General features: G+C 36.1%; 1 protein-coding gene across 1 annotated transcript in view; it reads left to right on the forward strand.

The window, feature by feature from the left end:
• Window positions 1-19892, forward strand: part of LOC126411125 (mRNA export factor Gle1) — a 125016-nt gene extending 105124 nt beyond the window's left edge. The window contains exons 9-12 of the mRNA XM_050081340.1: window positions 2143-2333; window positions 6993-7183; window positions 9052-9191; window positions 17643-19892. Coding sequence (XP_049937297.1) covers window positions 2143-2333; window positions 6993-7183; window positions 9052-9191; window positions 17643-17753 — 633 coding nt within the window. The 3' untranslated portion in view covers window positions 17754-19892. The remainder of the gene's footprint in view (window positions 1-2142; window positions 2334-6992; window positions 7184-9051; window positions 9192-17642) is intronic.
• The last annotated feature ends 421 nt before the right edge of the window (window positions 19893-20313 follow it).

Genomic DNA, 20313 nt, shown 5'->3' on the forward strand with positions numbered 1-20313 from the left:
GGGGGAGACCAAGAGATGAATACACTAAGCAGATTCAGAAGGATGTAGGTTGCAGTAGGTACTGGGAGATGAAGAAGCTTGCACAGGATAGAGTAGCATGGAGAGCTGCATCAAACCAGTCTCAGGACTGAAGACCACAACAACAACAACAACATGGATAATGGTCTATAATTGGATACTAAATCAGGGGAACCTTTCTTTAGTAATGGTGAGACTTTAGCTATTTTGAGAGCATATGGAAAAATGCCAGTTTTTAATGATTGGTTGTAGATGGTTGATAATGGCTTTACTATATGGGGAGCGCACACCTTTAATATGAGGTCAGGTACTTCATCATAGCCACAAGAGATTTTATTGGGTAACAATTTTATTATGTTCCTAATTTCATCAGGGTTTGTTTCATAAACAAACATTGTAGCATTAGTGCTGTTTGATGTATTGGTGGAATTGAAGAACGATACCTTGCAGTTTGCCTGAATGAGATCTTCTGCTAGTGAGGTGAAATATTCATTGAACTTGTTTACAACTGTGTATGGACCTGTGACCTTACAGTCATTAAGTGTTAGAGAAATGTTTTCCTTTTTAGGTGTTGAACTACAAGTTTCTTTTTTAATAACTTTCCACATAGCTTTCATTTTGTTTGAAGAGTTTCTTATGAAATTGTCATTCCATAAAAGTTTTGCCTGTCTAATCACTCTAAGATAAGTTTTTTTGTACGCTTTACAATAGTCAGAAAATTCTTCAGTGACTATGTATTTTTTGGAGCAATATTGGAGAAATCTGTTTCTCTCACTAGAAATTTTGATTCCTTTTGTTACCCACGACTTTCTATTTTGATTGCTTGAAGTTTTTGTTTGAAAAGGAAATGCTGTATTAAAGTAATAAAGGAAGGTGTTATGGAAGCTTAAGAACATATTATCAACAGTTGTTTGCATGTAAACACTGTCCCAATTTTCCTTAGCTAATAGGAAGTTAAAAATCCTAATATTGTCATCTGAAAAGTTTCTTCTTTGAAATACTTTTTTGGGGCTGATTTTACTATTTTCCATGTCAACGCTCAGTAGCTGAGCATCATGGTCACTGTATCCCATGCTCAGTACTTCGCCAGTGAATTTGTAACCAGTATCAGTTATGAAGATTTGATCAATTATTGAATCAGTATGCTCTGTTGATCTTGTTGGAGAGTGTATTGTGGGGATCATATTAAAGGATTTGGTCATGTTTAACAAATCAAGTTTAGCATTACTGTTTTTTGATAAATCAATGTTAAAATCACCACAAAGTATTATTCTCATATTTAATGAGCTGACACTATTCAGCAGAACTTCTAATTTGGTCATAAAATTTGGAATATTACTACTTGGTGCTCTATATACATGTATAATTATATAGTATAGTTCAGGCAGCTTAACCACAGAAAGCTCAAATTCCTTATCTTCAGATAATGCAATCTGTTCATTTAGGCCTACCTCACTGAATTTTATCTGGTCCTTTACAAATATAGCAGTACCACCATGTGTGTAGAAATTCCTAAAATAAAAGCTTGTTAATGAGTACCTTGGAATAGAGATTGACTGAATTTCTTCTTTAGACAGCCAGTGTTCGGTAATACATATTACATCTGGATTTATTTGAGACTGAAGTAACACTTCCAGCATTTGAATCTTATTTCTGAATGACTGGACATTATGGTGCAATACAAGAAATGATGGACTTTGTGACTTTTCAGTTAAGGATTTAATTAATTTCTTTTCTAAAGGTATTTCTGACACAGCACTTGCCCTAAAAAATTGGCCGAGATTTTATTTTTGTGTGTGGCTTCTTGCATGCAATTTTCAGTAGCAGAGATGGTTTTGAGTGGGTGACACAGTTCTGCTTCCATCAAAGCTTGTGTTTTTGGCCTAAACCATTTTGTAATTTGTGGTTGTTTGGCGATCTTGATACTTGGGGCTGATTTCTTCAGGATACGATTTCGGATTTTTTTCTGCTATTTGGTCTTTTCCTAACATATTTAAATGTAGTCCATGAGCTGTATGAAATCTTCTTCCTAAATTGTATGTATCAATTATCTCTACGTTATGAAATGTAGAACATTTGTTGATAATCATCAGAATGTTTGTAGTGATCATATCTTGTACTCAGTTCCAGGGAGAGCTGACAGTGTCCAGCAAGCCAGAGGCCGCTTTTCCTATCGCAGCTGTGATTGTTGCTTTATGGGTGGACTTTCCAGATGTTGGACAATTGTTGTTAGGTCACTTTTATTCTGAGTGCCCATATCTCGTTCCTATATATCCACCTCAATTAGAAGGACAATCAAATGAAGATTATTACAAGTAAGTACTTGTACTGTCTTTGTGTAAATGACTTTTGAGATGCATAACACACTTATTTGCGCCGTAATACATTAATGATTCAATAAAACCCTTTATACTCTAGCTATTTTCCCACCTCGTAACTTTGTGTGAAAATTTGTAAGTACGTTTGTTGTGGAGATTATAACATCTGCACTACAACAATAATAATTTCAATCCTGTTTGTTTACCAGCGATTGCTCTACACCTCATCTTATTTCTACTCCTTCCATTATTTGTATTGTGCCCAGAACATGCCAGTTTTGTGTTTGATTATACAGACTGTCAGCAAGCAAAGATAAAGTACTTGAGACCCGTAGTCCTCTTTACTCCTTCTTATTGATATTATTGAGCTGGGAGCTCAAGGGAAAAAAACATATAGTAATGATGCATACAGTAATTATATGAAATGACTCAATAAAATGAACAGAGTTAGCTTAATTTAGGATGTTATTGTGAAGCACGGAAATAAGGATATTTGTCATAAATAAGAAGATACATACAGCACTTAAATTGTTGAGCACAGTAACTTTACAATGTACATTATTAAATCACTTCACTAGTACTAGTGTTTGTTAAGTGTAAGTATGTTCATTTCAGCTGTAGCCTTCCCTCTTTTCGTGTGTGTGTGTGTGTGGGGGGGGGGGGGGGGGGGGGGATTTGTCTCTAAATTTCTCCTCCTCAAATTTTCCATTATCTTATGAAATAACATAAGTATAAGGGGCAGTCAAATGAAAATGAGACGTATAGGGGAAAAACGGAAAACTGTTTATTATTTCAAAAGTAACTGCCATATCCATTGAAACTTTTATCCCACTGAGAGACAGGATGTCATGCCTCTGTGGAAAAATGTTTGCAGCCGCCTACAGAATCTTGATTTTACCCAGGTGTGCATCTCTTTCATGTGAAACAAATCGATGCCTATGAATGTCTTTCTTCAAGGTGCCAAACATATAGACATCACATAGGGAGAGATCAGGACTGTATGGAGATTGTGTAAGGGCTTCCCAGCGAAACGTCTGCAGTGTAATCAATACAACCTTGGCAAAGTATGAGCAGGCATTGTCCTGCAGCAAAATGATGCCATCCGACAATATTACTGTGTGTTTGGACTTGACGGCCCACTTCAGTTCGTGCAAAGTGTCTGTATTGTGCAGTGCATTAATTGTGGAACAGTATTCCAGAAAGTCGATGAGCAGCTGGCTCTCGCAGTCAAAGAGAAAGTCGTCATGATTTTCCCAGAGCTGGCAAACCTGTTGTTTCTAATATGCTGCAGAAGTTTTGCTGGAAATTCCTTACACACCCGTCATACAGTCCTCATACCTCCCCATGCAAACTCTGTATTTTTGGAGCTCTAATGAAAGACATTCATTTCTGCCAGTTTGCTTTAGATGAAGAGTTGCATGCCTGGGTACAATCATTGTTCCATAGACAACTGAAAACATTTTTTCCATGAAGGCATTGACTGTTTTGTCTTCCATTGGGATACATATATTACCAGTTGTAACAATTCGAGTCAAGATAGATGTAACGGAACTTGAATAGCGTATTTCCTCTATTGGTTATGGTAGAGAGATCAATCTTTCGGTCCTGTCTGCATATTTATATATAATATTGCATGAATAAAGGCTGGGCGAGTGTAACGCTATCGTTAAAAACACACGCTGCGCTATTTGTTAAGATTTGGTCGGTCATAATAATAATAATAATAATAATAATAATAATAATAATAACAACAACATGCTTTTGAATACAATCAAAATATAACGGCGATAACTGTTTAGTGTTATTGGAAATAATATGTAATAAATTAATGAGTAAGGTAGCCGATCCTATAAGATCAGGTAAAATTGGGCATATTGAGGTGTTTTGCTTTATATCGACGAAGCTGATGATACGGCATCATTTTTTTTTCGTTTACTCTTAGAAATAAACAAGTAAAGAAATGCTAATTGTGCATTGTGAAAAAATATAGGGGCGAGTTTTAAATAACTACGGTATATGATCAGAGTAACAAAAGGACAATTAGTTACACGAAATTGCGGATAGCGAAGTGTGGTCATTAAATTGAGTACACCTACAGGGCGGTCAATTCTGGGATAAATCTATACGCATCTCACGAGGGACGCGGTATTGAGACCGTTCTTCACCCCCCCCCCCCCCCCCCCCATTATATCGCGGAGTGCGGGCTCCAAATATGAAAAGGAGAAAACATTAACTAAAGTGTGTAATCGTCTTACACCTAACAAACATTCATGGAGGGCGGTGGCCAAACTAGAAGAGTCAATTACAAAATACTGTATCATTATCATTGACTGTTGGTGTCGAGCAACCAAAACTGTACATCAAAGGGTTTCGATGAAACTTGGGAGTTAGGGTTTAGACACTCGCATATACTCCACATCAGAGTGTGAATGAGTGGTGAATGCGAAATAAAACTGTGAACAAAGTTACGTTAAATAAAACAGAAGAAACAAGACAGTTTGGCTGTATCTGTTATTATTTCATAATCTGTAACATTTCGTATCGTTGTACGAAGCCTTTATAGACGATCTTTATGACAATTTGCTTCATAGGGATCTTGTTACGAGTTAAGTTTTGGGGACCTGGTCAAGAGGGGGTAGTTCATAGATCCTAACTACTGCAGCTATTCTGGAATCAGGTGCTACCGTGACCGTTGTGTGTTGTCAATGACTTAAGGTTACCATATCTCATGCTCTAAGATCGACGCTCCTTTCCACTTGGCATAACGGTGCCTCACGGCAATGACGACAACGCCGACGACGAAGGAAGATACGGTAGACAGTTACTTTTGAAATAATAAACAGTTTACTTACTTTTTTCCATGTATCTCATTTTCATTTGACTGTCCTTTATAGTATGGATAAGGAAGATGAAGAATTGTGCCTCAATCGTTGTGAGATAGTAAATAATTTAAATCGCCCTGCTTTAGTGTACAGATTCTGACTTTGATTTATAGATGATAACTGAAAGAAATATATTGTAAAATGTTATTAAATGTATTAAATTGTAGAACAAGCATATAACAAACATTATTAACTGAATCCTTTCAGCTTATTACAGCAGAGTTTAATTTCAGTTTTTTCTAGTAAAGACACCAATGTTTTGACTGGGGCAATGCTCTGAGAATTTTGAGGCAGTCCTTTGTGTATATGGCTTTTACATAAAAGTTTGAGAAATTTTGTGTACAGTTTCAGAAAAAAGGACAAAGAAGACAGCATACACATAACAGAAAGTCACTCTTTTCAAATCAACTTAAAATTTCTGGATCATAACAAACCAAATTTTTAATCTTATTTGTTGTGAAGAAAGTCTGTTGCTGTTTAATAATGTATCATGAAAAAATAATGTACAGGTAGTCTCCAATAAAAACATTGAAATCATTATGAAGAGTTCATACCTATGATTAAAAAAGGTATAGAGACAGGGAGTAGCAGAGGGGATAATAATTGTGAACCATATTTAGGCTTTGCGCAGTCAAGTGGTTTACAGAATCAAAAATTTGAGTGCTATCCAGCATATCCCATTACTTTGTCTTGTCTGCTAATAAATAACTTAACATATATAGTATACACTTAGCTTCTTAACAAATTTCACCCATTCTTGCCCAGTCAAAATGGCATTCATCATATAAGTATATATCTCTCAGAGCAAAGCAGCTGATGTGTCACTAATGTAATTGCACCTATTTGATGTTGGGTAGACATACCGGAAACTAGTTACATTTTGAATAAAAAAGAAATTATGAAATAATGACTTTGATATTTTATTTCATCAGAATACAGAATGTGTTCTTCAATTAAGTCTAAACAGCATGATTAGTAGTGCCCAACTTTCAGTTATATATGAGCCATTATACTTATTGTTGATATGCAAGCAAAAATCCAGTAGCAGTAAGCGTTTAATGATGGATGGATTGTAGAAATACAATAAGCATGGCCCCAAAGTAAATATATGGAATATATGAGCCATTCCATCATTAATCAGGTGGATCCAAGGAAGCAGGTTATTATTGTAAGGAATCTACATCTACAGGGATACTCTGCAAATCACATTTATGTGCCTGACTGAGAAACAGTCAGCTATAAAAATGATGGAAGAATTGTGGAAATACAGTAATTACATGGAATATATGAGCAATTCCTTCATCAATTGGGGGATTAAAGGAAGTAGATTATTATTGCAAAGAATGATGATGATGATGATGATGATGATGATGATGATAAGCAGTCAACTATGGAAATGACTGGAAGCAGCTTTTTGACTCAGTACTAATGAAGTGTGATGCCCTGGAAAGTCCTGGAAGCTGTTGATAAAAGGGGTCAGTCACTTACTTAATAGTGGAGTTAAAATATTGTATTTGAAGCTTTTTCAAAGATATCATGTTGTTAGTAATGTTTAGAAAGCTGTTGCAGCTCACCTCCATTAAGATAGAAATACGTAGACCACTACCAAACGATACACATTTTGAACTTATAATTCACCATTATGAATTTAAGTTTCTATTATTTCTGTTGTTCTGCTTTATTATATTAATGTTTAGTGTAGAATTTTGTGTGTGTTTGCTTCCCTTTGTGCATTTAGCTCTGTAGAATAATTGATAATTTATTATGTTCATAGATCATTAGGTTATCACTACAGTGAAAATGGTGAAGTGGAGAAGCAAGACAAATTTTTGAAACGGATGTCAGGAATAATGCGGTTGTACACAGCCATCATGATTACCCCATTGAGGCAGCGACAGAAGGGGAAGTTACATCCACATGGTCTGACAAAAGCTTGGAGATGGATTGCATGCCTGCTCAATATGGGTAATTCAATGTTACCTAATTATTTGTTGATTGGGGAATATCTCCGTAAAATATACACAGTGTTTGATGTAATATAGGCATTTTAGATGTTACCAGCTGTCACTTTACTGTTATTCAGCTATGAATTACAGGTATTCATGTCATTACTACCTTCTATCTCCCATTTTCATTTGAATTGCAATCTGTGGTCAGTTATTTTGTATGTCACTTTAATGCTACAATGATCAGTTGTTGCAGTCCTTTCACCTAACATTTAAAAAAAAATGTTTCATTTACCTAAAATGTTTCATTATTCACTCACATCAGAAATGAACCATATGTCTTAATATCAGGCAATGTTAATATTAGTAACAGCTTTGGGAAGGGCTTATGTGGGTGCAGAGTATTTTTTCATGTTCTAAAAATTGGGCTTAAAGCACATAAATAACCTCTATTTATCTCCTCCTGCTCCTCATTCCTTTTCTTCTTCATACCGAGTGCATTAGGGAAATGGGGAAATGGACCATCCGATTGCCACTATGAAAGGTGAAATTTTTCTAATGTTATCCATTATGATTGTCAAATGAAATTGATGAACGCAACAGAATGCAGATTCTTCTCATTTTCATACTAGCTTATTGAATGTAAATGTTGGTCTTCTCCCAGTATTATCTTTGGAAATTGCTTAGCATTTAAGTGAACCTCCGATACTGAACAACTGAGTTGTGTGAATGTGTGCCTGCACGTTTAAATTTTTCAGCTTCCTCCTCTTGCGCAACTTCATCCAAGTAAAAACAAAAAATGGATAATCCAGGCTGCAATGTAACAATATTATGAAAAGGAAAGTTGCCTGAGACTACAGTTGCATTTGTGTGAGACAGACAGACAGACAGATAGAGAGAGAGAGAGAGAGAGAGAGAGCATGGGCATCTGTCATCTATTTTTGAAAAAGGCGTTACTGGCTGAAAGCTTTATTTGTGACAGGCTTTTTGTTGTGCCTGTCCGTGACTCAGCATCTCCGCTATATGTTGAGTAGCAACTTTCCTTTTCATAATATTATTTGTATAAGTAAATATGCTTTGACAGAAATTTCTCATTTTTAGCTCTCTCCCTCACACACACACACACACACACACACACACACACACACACACACACACACACACACGGGAGGGAGGAGTGACAGGTGCATTGGCTAAGCATATGATAACATGGATACTGGAAGTCATGAGGTGCAGTGTACCATGATGGGGACTTGGAACCATGGACTGGAGGGAAGCGGGGATAGTGGGCTAGTGGAGATTGAGGCAAGGGGATGGGGTGTTACAGGAGTTAAGTGTGTGTTGCAAGGGTAACTCTCATCTGCTGCTAAGTGAAACATTCTCGAGTTCAATTGCTGCTTCACAGCCGAGGACATTTGGAGCCTGCCCTCCAGCACTAGTCTTTCCAAACTGCACAGATGAAAGTAACCCTTGCAACACATCCTTCACTTCCGTAACCTTCCTGGCCTCAATCTCGGCTAACCCATTCCTCTCTCCCCCTCCCTCCAGTCCATGCTTCTGAGTCACCATTGTTGTGCACTGCACCCCACCATCTCCAGTATCTGTGTCATCACATGCATCTACCACTCCTCTGCCCTGCATTTCTAGCCAGCAAGCCTGCTGCCTTTTTCGGACCCACTAGTTAGTGTGTGTGTGTGTGTGTGTGTGTGTGTGTGTGAGAGAGAGAGAGAGAGAGAGAGAGAGAGAGAGAGAGAGAGAGAGAGAGAGAGAGTTTTCTTTTTCTTTTGTGTGTGTGCCTGTCGGCTCCTGTAAGTCATTTAAAAAATTGTACATGTTTTTACTCAAAGTTGCAAAGTTTAGAATTGTTTATTTTGTTTCCTTTCACAGATCCAAGGCCAGATATAAGTGCAACACTGTTGTATGATTTTCTTGAGGTGGCAGGCAATGCAATGTACTCGTATTATGGGAAGCAGTTCCAGAAATTACTGCATGTCATATGCAAGGAGTATTTCCCAAAAATTGAAAAGGTAACACCTTAAATAACCCATTATGCAGAAAGCTTCCAAGACAGTTGCACATTTGCGTATACGATTTCCATAAAGAGTGTTTACAAATAGATGTCTGTGGCACAGTAATTAGCAGCAGAAAACAAGCTGCTTGTTGAAGACCACTTCCAGATCATGAACAAAATTGTAAAACAGTTTAATGAGAACAAATTGATGCTTTGTTTAGGAATCATAGATTTTGAGAAGATTTTGACTTCACACCAGTTAGATCTATGATAATAGTCATTCAAAAACTAGGCATTGATTCAGCCTATATTAGCCATCACCACCGCTACAGCTTCCACTAGGCCTTATAATTCAAAAAGGAGCCAAGCAAGGAGATTTCATTTCACCAAAACTATTCTCAGCAGCATGAGAAGTTCATATCTCTGAACTCGGGAAACAAAGAAGGGATATGGGTTAATGAAGATATTTGACAAGGGGAACCATCTGTTGGTCACTCCAACACACTTGAAACTTTGCTGGGTGAATGAAGAGTGAAAATAAAGCAACACCTATTTTGGCTAATAGTATCTGAGAAAATAACGATCAGTTTTCCTATGCAACTTTCATCAGTCTACTTGTGCAGCATTAAATCAAGTAAGTCAGTAGCACAGTGGTTAAGGGCACTGTTTCCAATCTTTGCGCTCCCTTTTCAAATCCTATCTTAAGTTTCTTTTTTCCCCCAATGCAGAATTCTGTGACATCAATATTTTTTGCAACATCATAAAATAAAATGTAATTATTGACATATGAAAGTAAAAAAATCAGATTTTATCATCGGATATCTTATATAATTAACAGAATTGAAAATGAAACCTTTTATAAATTCTGAATTTTCGATTTTTTCTTTGATTTGTGCCTTTACTGTTCAAGAGAACAAGTGAATCCCCCAGCATGAAATCTATCGCAAAAAACATTCTACATATAAACAGTCACTTTTTTAATGTGAGCATTGGGAAAGGCAACCTTGTTAACATTGCTGTACACCTCATGTACTGCGTAGTAGAGATTGAAACTTTGGGAAAGTTGTTACCAACAGTTTTTGTTTGTCTCCAAGAAGTCAGTGGTAGATTTGGTCCACAAATACAACAAGATGTAAACCAATTAGTGGAATGGCACAACAGCTACGAAATGTGCAAAGATCGTAAAAGAAACCTAGCATCAGTTTTTGATCAAAATTTTCTGACCTTATGGAAAAGTGGAGCCATTCCTATATAATATTGACTCGCTGGGTGGACAGTGATCTCTACTTTACTATGTGCTGTGTGTCAGTGAAATCAGAATACCGACTTGTTAATTAAAGGTAATTTTGCCAAAGTGTATACTTTTCTATCAGCTCTGTGATGTATATTATTACCAACAGTTGAAGAATTATGTTTGCCGATTACAGACATACCCTGTTCTCCTCGCTCTGCAAAGGGAAGTCACAAGTAGAGTCAGTGCTGTGAAAATATGTGCTTGATCCATAAGCAGTTTCAGTTCCAGCTTTTAAGAAAATGCTTTGCAGTGTGTGGTTTTCTGTAAAATTAGTGCAAGACCGTGAGGTATTTAGCAACATTGACGACATTGGTTTTGCTAATGATTAGGGATCGGAAGATGTAGCACCTATTCTTGACAAAATTCGCATCTGTTTTTGGCAAAATTCACATATTATTATTATTATTATTATTATTATTATTATTTCTTTCCTTTCTCAGACGTGACTTCCTTTTAACTGTATGGTATGTGCTACGTTGCATTTAGGAACTTTCGGGTAATTGAACATTACAGATTTCTGTAGTTGTATATATACGTTTGGATGTAGCTGTATTGCGTTGATGTACTGGTGTATATTGTGTGGTATGACTCCTGTAGTTGATAGTATAATTGGTATAATGTCAACTTTATCCTGATGCCACATGTACTTGATTTCCTCAGCCAGTTGGATGTATTTTGCAACTTTTTCTCCTGTTATCTTCTGCATATTTGTTGTATCGGGTATGGATATTTCAATTAGTTGTGTTAATTTCTTCTTTTTATTGGTGAGTATAATGTCAGGTTTGTTACGTGTTGTTTTATCTGTTATAATGGTTCTGTTCCATTATAATTTGTATTCATCATTCTCCAGTACATTTTGTGGTCCATACTTGTATGTGTGAGAATGTTGTTGTATTAGTTTATGTTGTATGGCAAGTTGTTGATGTATTATTTTTGCTACATTGGCATGTCTTCTGGTGTATTCTGTATTTGCTAGTATTGTACATCCACTTGTGATGTGATCTACTGTTTCTATTTGTTGTTTGCAAAGTCTGCATTTATCTGTTGTGGTATTGGGATCTTTTAATAATATGCTTGCTGTAATAGCTGGTGTTTATTGTTTGATCCTGTATTGCAATCATGAATCCTTCCGTCTCACTGTATATATTGCCTTTTCTTAGCCATGTGCTTAAGAAATTGCAATCGTGTTGCCGATGTATTTATATGAGCGATTGCTTTGTGTATTTTGCTAATTTCTGCTCGTTCCATAAAGAATTTTCTTAAATTGTCTACCTGTCCACAATGTAGGTTTTTTATGTTGATAAATCCCCTTCTTCCTTCCTTTCTGCTTAATGTGAATCTTTCTGTTGCTGAGTGTATGTGATGTATTCTATATTTGTGGCATTGTGATTGTGTAAGTGTATTGAGTGCTTCTAGGTCTGTGTTACTCCATTTCACTACTCCAAATGAGTAGGTCAATATCGGTGTAGCATAAGTATTTATAGCTTCTATTTTGTTTCTTGCTGTCAATTCTGTTTTCAGTATTTTTGTTAGTCTTTGTCTATATTTTTCTTTTAGCTCTTCTTTAATATTTGTATTATCTATTCCAATTTTTTGTCCGTATCCTAGATATTTATAGGCATCTGTGTTTTCCATCGCTTCTATGCAGTCGCCGTGGTTATCCAATATGTAATCTTCTTGTTTAGTGTGCTTTCCCTTGACTATGCTACCGTATTTACTCGAATCTAAGCCGCACTTTTTTTCCGATTTTTGTAATCCAAAAAACCGCCTGCGGCTTAGAATCGAGTGCAAAGCAAGCGGAAGTTCTGAAAAATGTTTGTAGGTGCCGCCACAACTAACTTCTGCCGCCGAATATATGTAGCGCTACACAGGCATGCTTCGTAGGCACAAAGATAAATACTGGCGCCAAAACCTCTGCGTCAGTAAATAAATTAAAAAAAAAGGTGGAAGACGAACTTTTTTTCGACCACTGCATTTTCATACATTATCCAACAAAGTAAATACAAATTCCGTATTGTTCATCTTTGAATGTAGCAGAATTTCAGTATACTACGAAAATCCGACTGGCAAGACTGTTTGGGATGTTTGTCAATATGGTCAACTCTGCGTTCTGAATTTTTTCCCGCCTTTGAGAAGAGATTGTTGCTAATAGGAACCTGATGAAATGTGAATCACATGCAGTATTCTCTTCAGCATAAGAATAACATTTTGCCATGTATTCTTTCGTGTTTGCTGCTGTCTCATTTAAATCCTGTCTGCCTAATAAACTACAAAACTAGAGTAGAGTGACACGACAGCAAATGTGGAAGAATATACGTATCGTGTCATGTTTATATTCATATTATTCTTATGCTTAATAGTGATACAATCAGAAATGAAGCACGGCAACTGACTAGATTTTTAAATCTAAGATGACTCTAATTTCTCTGCAGAATTTGATGTACTAAAGAAGCGGCCGCAAAGATTTCCAAATGGAGAAAAAGTTTCACCTAACTCTCGTTCAGAACATGTTCTATCATACACAGCCTATTATTTGGTTCTTGTTGATCATTATCAAAGAAAGCAGCAGTGTAAGTAACAACAAATAGCAGTCTCTTGCCATTGTTTCGCTAACGAGACGATTCCTCTCTCTCTCTCTCTCTCTCTCTCTCTCTCTCTCTCTCTTCTTTTTTTTTATTTTTATTTTAATTGTAAGCGGCGGTAGCGTGCACAAAAGCAAGCCATGCCGCGAGCGGCGACAGGCCGTAAACACGCACTATCAGAATGCGACAAACAATGCATGACACAGTACAGTAATGCATTTTCAGCTTAGAGTGAGGTAAACACCTATAACAAAGAAAACGGCACTTATCAGATCACAGCAAAATAAGCAATCGATTCAAACCAGACGAAGCACGTGAAAAAGGAAGGGTACCCGTATAAATGCGGACGGAGCGCCTGACGCATAACAGTGGCTATCTGGTAAAGCTTAACTGCTAAGCTTACGACTCGAACCAAACTACTGTAGCTGTATCGTCATTCATTCGACCTAAATTGTGTCTCATATTACAATGGACCAACTTTGTTTCGATTTGGAGGTGCAGCCTAAAACTTTTCTCCCCCCTTGAATTTCGAGTCTCAAATTTCAGGTGCGGCTTAGTCGAGGAATTTTTTTTTTTTCCTTTATTTCGAATCTCATTTTTCAGGTGCGGCTTAGATTCGAGTGCAGCTTAGATTCGAGTAAATATGGTATTTTTCTTAAATTTGTCTGTTCCAAAAGCCATATTTGTATCATTGCTGAATACTTCTGCTATCTTTAGTAATTGGTTGAGTTGTTGATTTGTTGCTGCCAGTAGTTTTAGATCATCCATTTATAGCAAATGTGTGATTTTGTGTTGGTATGTTCCAGTAATATTGTATCCATAATTTGTATTATTTAGCATGTTGGATAGTGGGTTCAGAGCAAGGCAGAACCAGAAAGGACTTAATGAGTCTCCTTGGTATATTCCACACTTAATCTGTATTGGCTGTGATGTGATATTACTTGAATTTGTTTGATATTAAGTGTGGTTTTCCAATTTTTCATTACCATGTTTAGGAACTGTATCAGTTTAGGATCTATTTTGTATATTTCCAATATTTGTAGTAACCATGAGTGGGGTACACTATGAAAAGCTTTTTGGTAATCAATGTATGTGTAGTGTAGTGACCTTTGTTTAGTTTTAGCTTGATATGTCACCTCTGCATCTATTATCAGTTGCTCTTTACATCCTCGTGCTCCTTTGCAGCAGCCTTTTTGTTCTTCATTTATAATTTTGTTCTGTGTTGTATGTGTCATTAATTTCTGTGTAATGACTGAAGTTAATATTTTGTATATTGTTGGTAGGCATGTTATGAGGCGATATTTTGCTGGGTTTGCTGTGTCTGCTTGATCTTTAGGTTTCAGATAAGTTATTCCTTGTGTAAGTGTATCAGGGACTGTGCATGGGTCTGTTAAATAATTTAGTTGGATGTGAATGTGTTGAGGTGAACTTCTTCATCCAGAAGTTTCCTATTTTATCTTTTCCAGGGCTTTCCAATTGTGCGTAGAATTAATTGCTCGGGTGACTTCATGTTGCAAAATTATCACTTCAGGCATTTGTGGTATCATCTTGTATGTGTCTGTTTCTGCTTGTATCCACCGTGTGCTTCTGTTATGTTGTACCGGGTTTGACCATATGTTGCTCCAGAAGTGTTCCATGTCTGTTATGTTTGATGGATTGTCTGTTTTAATGTGTGTGTTATCTATTGTCTGGTAAAATTTCTTTTGGTTTGTGTTGAATGTTTGGTTTTGTTTCCTTCTATTTTCACTTTTTTTGTATCTTCTATCTTATTATTTGTATCTTCTATCTTATTATTATTATTATTATTAATATTATTATTATTATTTTGTGAGTGACTGGATGCGTTAATATAAAAGGTTATCACTCTACACAAACAAAGCCTTAGTTGTTTGAAACTGACTGTTAAAAAGAAAGTACGGATTGGGAACATTTTGACTGGATTGTTTGCTTTTGCAAAAACTTCAACACTTTATGTTCCGAAATGGCCTTTGTTTTCCTGGTTTGGCAATATTTCAGCTTTCAAGAATGTATGTTCTAGTGAAAAGCAATAGCATTTTCCCACAAGTGAACTGAATGCCATGCCAAATTAAGGTGTTTCTGGACATTGTCTTTTTCCGCCCAATTTGATGATTACAAAATCTGAAAACTATTAATTTTGCCATTTTGTGGACATTCATAGCAGTGTGATCCATGTGTGACAATGCTACAAATTGTATTGACAAGGTACTTAGCATAGAAGAAGAACTGAACGTACGGTAATTCATTTTTTACTTCAAGGGAAGGATTTCAGCACAGTCGAGAAAAGTTACAAATTTCGTTTTCCACCCACTATAGCGCAGAGTGCGGAGACTATTGGCTATAGTGGCAAATAGCTGCGAGTGTAAACAAAGTAGAATTTTGACCACCAGATGGCACTGAAGAGGTGCACAGAAACAAGCCCCACCTCCTTATAGCAGCACAGCAACCTACAATTGGACTGATACATTTTTACAGTGATTGCCAACCTCTCCTGGTGTTGTAAGGGTGGTAATTGAAATCCATGATAGACCAGGGTTAGTCGCTTCTCTTTTCAAAATAAGAAAACAACAAGCAACACAGAACACAAGGCATTCAGGGATGGCTACTGCTCAATTGCTTGTTGAGGTTAGCAGAGTATTGTTAATGACGTAGTTCAGGCCTTACCTCTAGCAGTATTCGAAGCGACCCCAGTTCAAAACATTCACCATCTAATTTGCCACATTAAAAGTTTCTGCATTTTCAAAACAGTCTTATTATGTGTGTTTCATTAATTGGCAGTGGGAAAACTGGCACATTTGAAGTGTGAATTGTTAGAGCAAACGCTATATTCACCAGATTTGGAGCCCTCTGACTTCCACCTGTTGCCACATGCAAAGAAATTTGATTGACCTAAAAAGTGATTATGTTTTTAGAAATAAATGCATCTTTTACTTAGGCTGTAACTATACCATATTTACACGAATATAGGCTGCACTTTTTCCCTTAAATTTTGGCTTGAAAAATCTGGCTTGAAAAATCAGGGTATGGCTTAATAGAGATGTTCCCTCAGATTATAAGTCAATTTCGTAATGAAATGTACATGTATATTGTGAGTTAAAATTGATGACATCACAAGTTATAGCAGTGCAGTGCACAAACTCTTACATTAGTACCAGATAGGACACTTTCTCCCTTTGGGCAGGGCTTTCCTATTAAAAACAACATACAGTGACAATCTACATCCATCAGCCATAATGCTCAGCATCAGTGTGTACCGCTGATTTCCAGCACCACATGTATGTATTTGCACATAGTACTTCCCTACATTAGGTCCTATTTACTGTACTGCTGTTTGGCATATCAAAATAGACCAGCAGTTAATCTACTTTCTGTATTTGGGAACACACATAAACATTTTTGTGTCAAAGTTGGTTCACGTAATGTTGAAAAAGATATCAACCAGTTTTTGTAAGCTTTAGGCAGTTTTGTGCAATTGTAATTCTCTGCTGAACAGGTAAATTATTTCATTGCATAAATCTCCAAACCCACCCATACAAAACTTTAAATGCTGTCGGCGAAATGTTTCTTCTACGTGCTATTCATTTCCAAATGGGCCCAAGACTGTTGTTACTCTATACTACTCAGTTGTTATATGGGGTTGCCAACATAATTTAGTGTCTGCATCATGTATCTAATAGCTGTGCCACAGTCTAACATAATTGGACTGTGGTAGTACCTTGTAATTGGAGTTGTATTGGCTGTTTTACCTGACGCTTGGGCCACAGAATGTGTCTAATGAAAACAATAACAACAAGGGCCATGTGTGTGTGTGTGTGTGTGTGTGTGTGTGTGTGTGGTTTTTTTCACATGTTCTCCTAAATCACTGGACTGATTTCAACCAAATATGATACACCTATACTTTACAGTCATGTGACAAACGCTGTGGGGGTAAGAACCATCCATCTATCGAAGAGGTGGGGGTGAAAAAGAAGCATATCCCATGACATGTAAATTACCAGGCTTTATTCATCCAGTATGCGAGGATGAGGACACTTAACGACTTGCAACAAACTATTGCATATCCCTAAAAAAAAAAAATCTTCACGCTGACAACCCCTACAGAATGATGAAAGGAAAAAGGTCTATTGCTCACTACCTTTCCACTGTTCATGCAGCAAAAATACTGCTTGAGGTATAATGCTATAATTTATTATTTCATTACTACTGACTGTATTCAAGGGAAATTTTGCAGACAGTATGCACATATAACACTGAATGTAAGTGCAAAATTATATCACTGGACGGCACGTAGTTCAGGAGATCTTATATTCTAAATAATACGGCGCATGGCAGGTATGGGGTTGGATGCACAGCTATAAAAAAATTCGTGGGCAATGTCAGTTTCCTCATCTAGTGGGTTATAATGTGTGTGTGTGTGTGTGTGTGTGTGTGTGTGTGTGTGTGTGTAAGAAAGAAAACATGTATTGTAATATAAAAGTCTTGAGCGCACATTATTAGTTGCAATAATTTGTAGAATTTGGTCTTTACATTGAAGCTGCAAGAACTTAAAAGCTTTCTTGTGTTCTGTTTTTAGTTGTCAAGTTCTGGAGGACCTGTAGCCCGTTTGGAGTCATTCTTGCAGAAAATCCTCAAAGAAAACCGCATTCCACCTCCTGTGGGCCAGCTGCCACAAAACTTTTGGTAGATTTATATGCAGAAGACAATTATACTTATTTTTTTCATGAGTGTTTTCAATTTTTGCGATGTCATAATTATAAATTTCATGGTTTGGTCATGATGAGACTGATGATTGAGTGAAAGCATGTTGAGCAAGATCATTTTTACTGTGTACTCTACTGGCACATTTCTTTTATAATTCTGAATTGTACTTAAACCTGTGCTACAGACTGGCAATTGGAACGAATGTAAACACAATCAGTAGTATTACTTTGAACTTGTTTAATCAGTGATGGTATGATCTGATGTATTATGTAAATGAACGTTTTCTTTCTTGTATGTTGAACATTTACATATATTTTCCCGGAGTATTTGATGAACACATGTGATTTTGTACTGTTGATAAACATTTAACTTGAAAGGTATGTGCTATTTTTGATGTTTCATTCTGTGTATCAGTGTGACTTTCTTTTTAATTGTTAGTTGACTTTTGCCATTTATTTTGTATGATTGTACAATATGTAATGAAATTAATGTACTTTCAGAGTGTGGATTGTGTATGTGAAATGCAAGGGATTTTTTTACTATTTAATGTCAAAAATTAACTGTTGTATCACTTCACAAATGTTGTTTATTGCATTTAATTTAAGCCACAAGCCTTCTATCATCAAGTAATATACTTATGCTGAATCAAACAAAATCTGATATTGCACTTTGAACTTGCCTAGTAATCCTAGTAATTTTCTGCAGGCTGCACGGAAATATTGGATTCAACACTCCTGTCATTCTGCTGTATGAAGCAGGAGCTTATTAATTTTAACAGTGTAATCATCCAGTGTTAAGCCATGCGGGATTTCGGAATTTTCTTTTATTAGTATTTCTCTATGTAGGTATTATTTTATTGAGAAATTAATTTAATTATTTATGGTAATATAACACTATTCAAAGTGTATTTAGTTTTGAAAAAATTAACATTGAACACAAAGGTCTGGTTTTACAGTCCCAAATTAATTCCACATCATCTACATCTGGAGATACTGAAAAATCACATTGTTTTTCATGTTTATGATGTGGTTGCCTTTTTTGCTGTGATTGTGTTCTCTTCTTCTGCTACAGAATTCCTGAAAAATCAGAATTTAGAGCTTGTGCTAGAGCATCAGTTCTATTTCCTGCCAGGAAAACTTTCAATAGAATTATTTATTCTATTTGACTTTCGAAACTGTGCTGTAGAAGGTGGCTTTATCTGATAGGTGAGCACTTAAAAATGGATCCTTTCATTGAAAGAAATGAACAGCAATCACAAAAATACAAAGAAATAAAAGGCAGTCAAAATTTTACAGTTTTTGACTGTGTGCTGCTTCGTTGGGTTTCTTCTGCAGCTTGCCATGCAGAAGTTATGTGCGTTGAGGAACATCCAATTAAACATACTAAGTCATATAGCTCAACTTTGGAGTGACAACATTGACGTGTTTTTAAATTATTAATTAAAATTCTCACTTGAATATTAATTATCAGCTCTTAATAGGCAGAACTTTCCTATTTGGGATTTAATACATACTGTAGCATGCTATTATATCCTCACATTTTTGATTATGTTATCAAATGTTGTTGTAACGCATATTTGAGTTAATTGTGGTTTGTGAGCTATAACTTTGTAGTGCAATGTGTACTGTACTACAGCATTAATGATGAAGTCTGCTGTAGAAACTAATAAAGAGTCAATTGCACACTGATTACATTGTTCATGAGACTATTATCTGTGGTGAGAGGTTGAATGGTAACTAAAAGCAATACAGTCCTGTTGATTCATATTTAAAGTTCTCATACAAGAAAGAATTGGGTTGCTCTTCAGTTTTGTTGATAACGAGATAGCCAACAATGTACACAAGACAGAAATTTATTGTACAATTTTATATTATTACCACATTGAAATGTCACCTTTTATCTAGAGTACACACAGCAATTTGTTGTATTTCACCTTAGATACTTCTGAGGTTTGTTATGATGTTATTTCAGTTGATGAAATGCCCTAAGAAATGTTCACTATATTTGTGTAACTGTTTGTGCATTGTAAATAATGGTTTTAAATGTAAATAATATTGAGGTAGATGATTTGTACAGTTCTAATAAAGCATTTGATGGTGAATAACTTATCATCCTTATTAAATCTGTTGTTTTAACAACTGTTCGTTACTTCCATAGTATGTGACTCCCAATTGGCCTATAGCCATGCAGCAGTGCAGCACTTCTATATAAGTACCATTTTTAATGGCTATTCGATTATGAATTTTGTTAATATTGATTTACACAAAAAATTGAGATATAATTAAATGATTGAAACATGACAACAGTAGAAAACAATGCATAGAGTAATTGTATGATACGAAATACTTACACATCATATACACAGTATCTATAGATAGACGGATCACATATAGTAAAGTGACAGAACCTAACATTTAATAGAAGTCCTCTCTTTTGGGTTGTAAGCAAGAGTGTAGCCGATTCTGGAAGAGGACCAGTTGCCTTAACCAATGCTCAGATTAAAATATTTTTGTGAATGAAAATAGTGCAGGGTATCAGAGAGG

This window comes from Schistocerca serialis, chromosome 1 (assembly GCF_023864345.2).
Source record: "Schistocerca serialis cubense isolate TAMUIC-IGC-003099 chromosome 1, iqSchSeri2.2, whole genome shotgun sequence".
In the NCBI taxonomy this organism is placed as follows: domain Eukaryota; kingdom Metazoa; phylum Arthropoda; class Insecta; order Orthoptera; family Acrididae; genus Schistocerca; species Schistocerca serialis.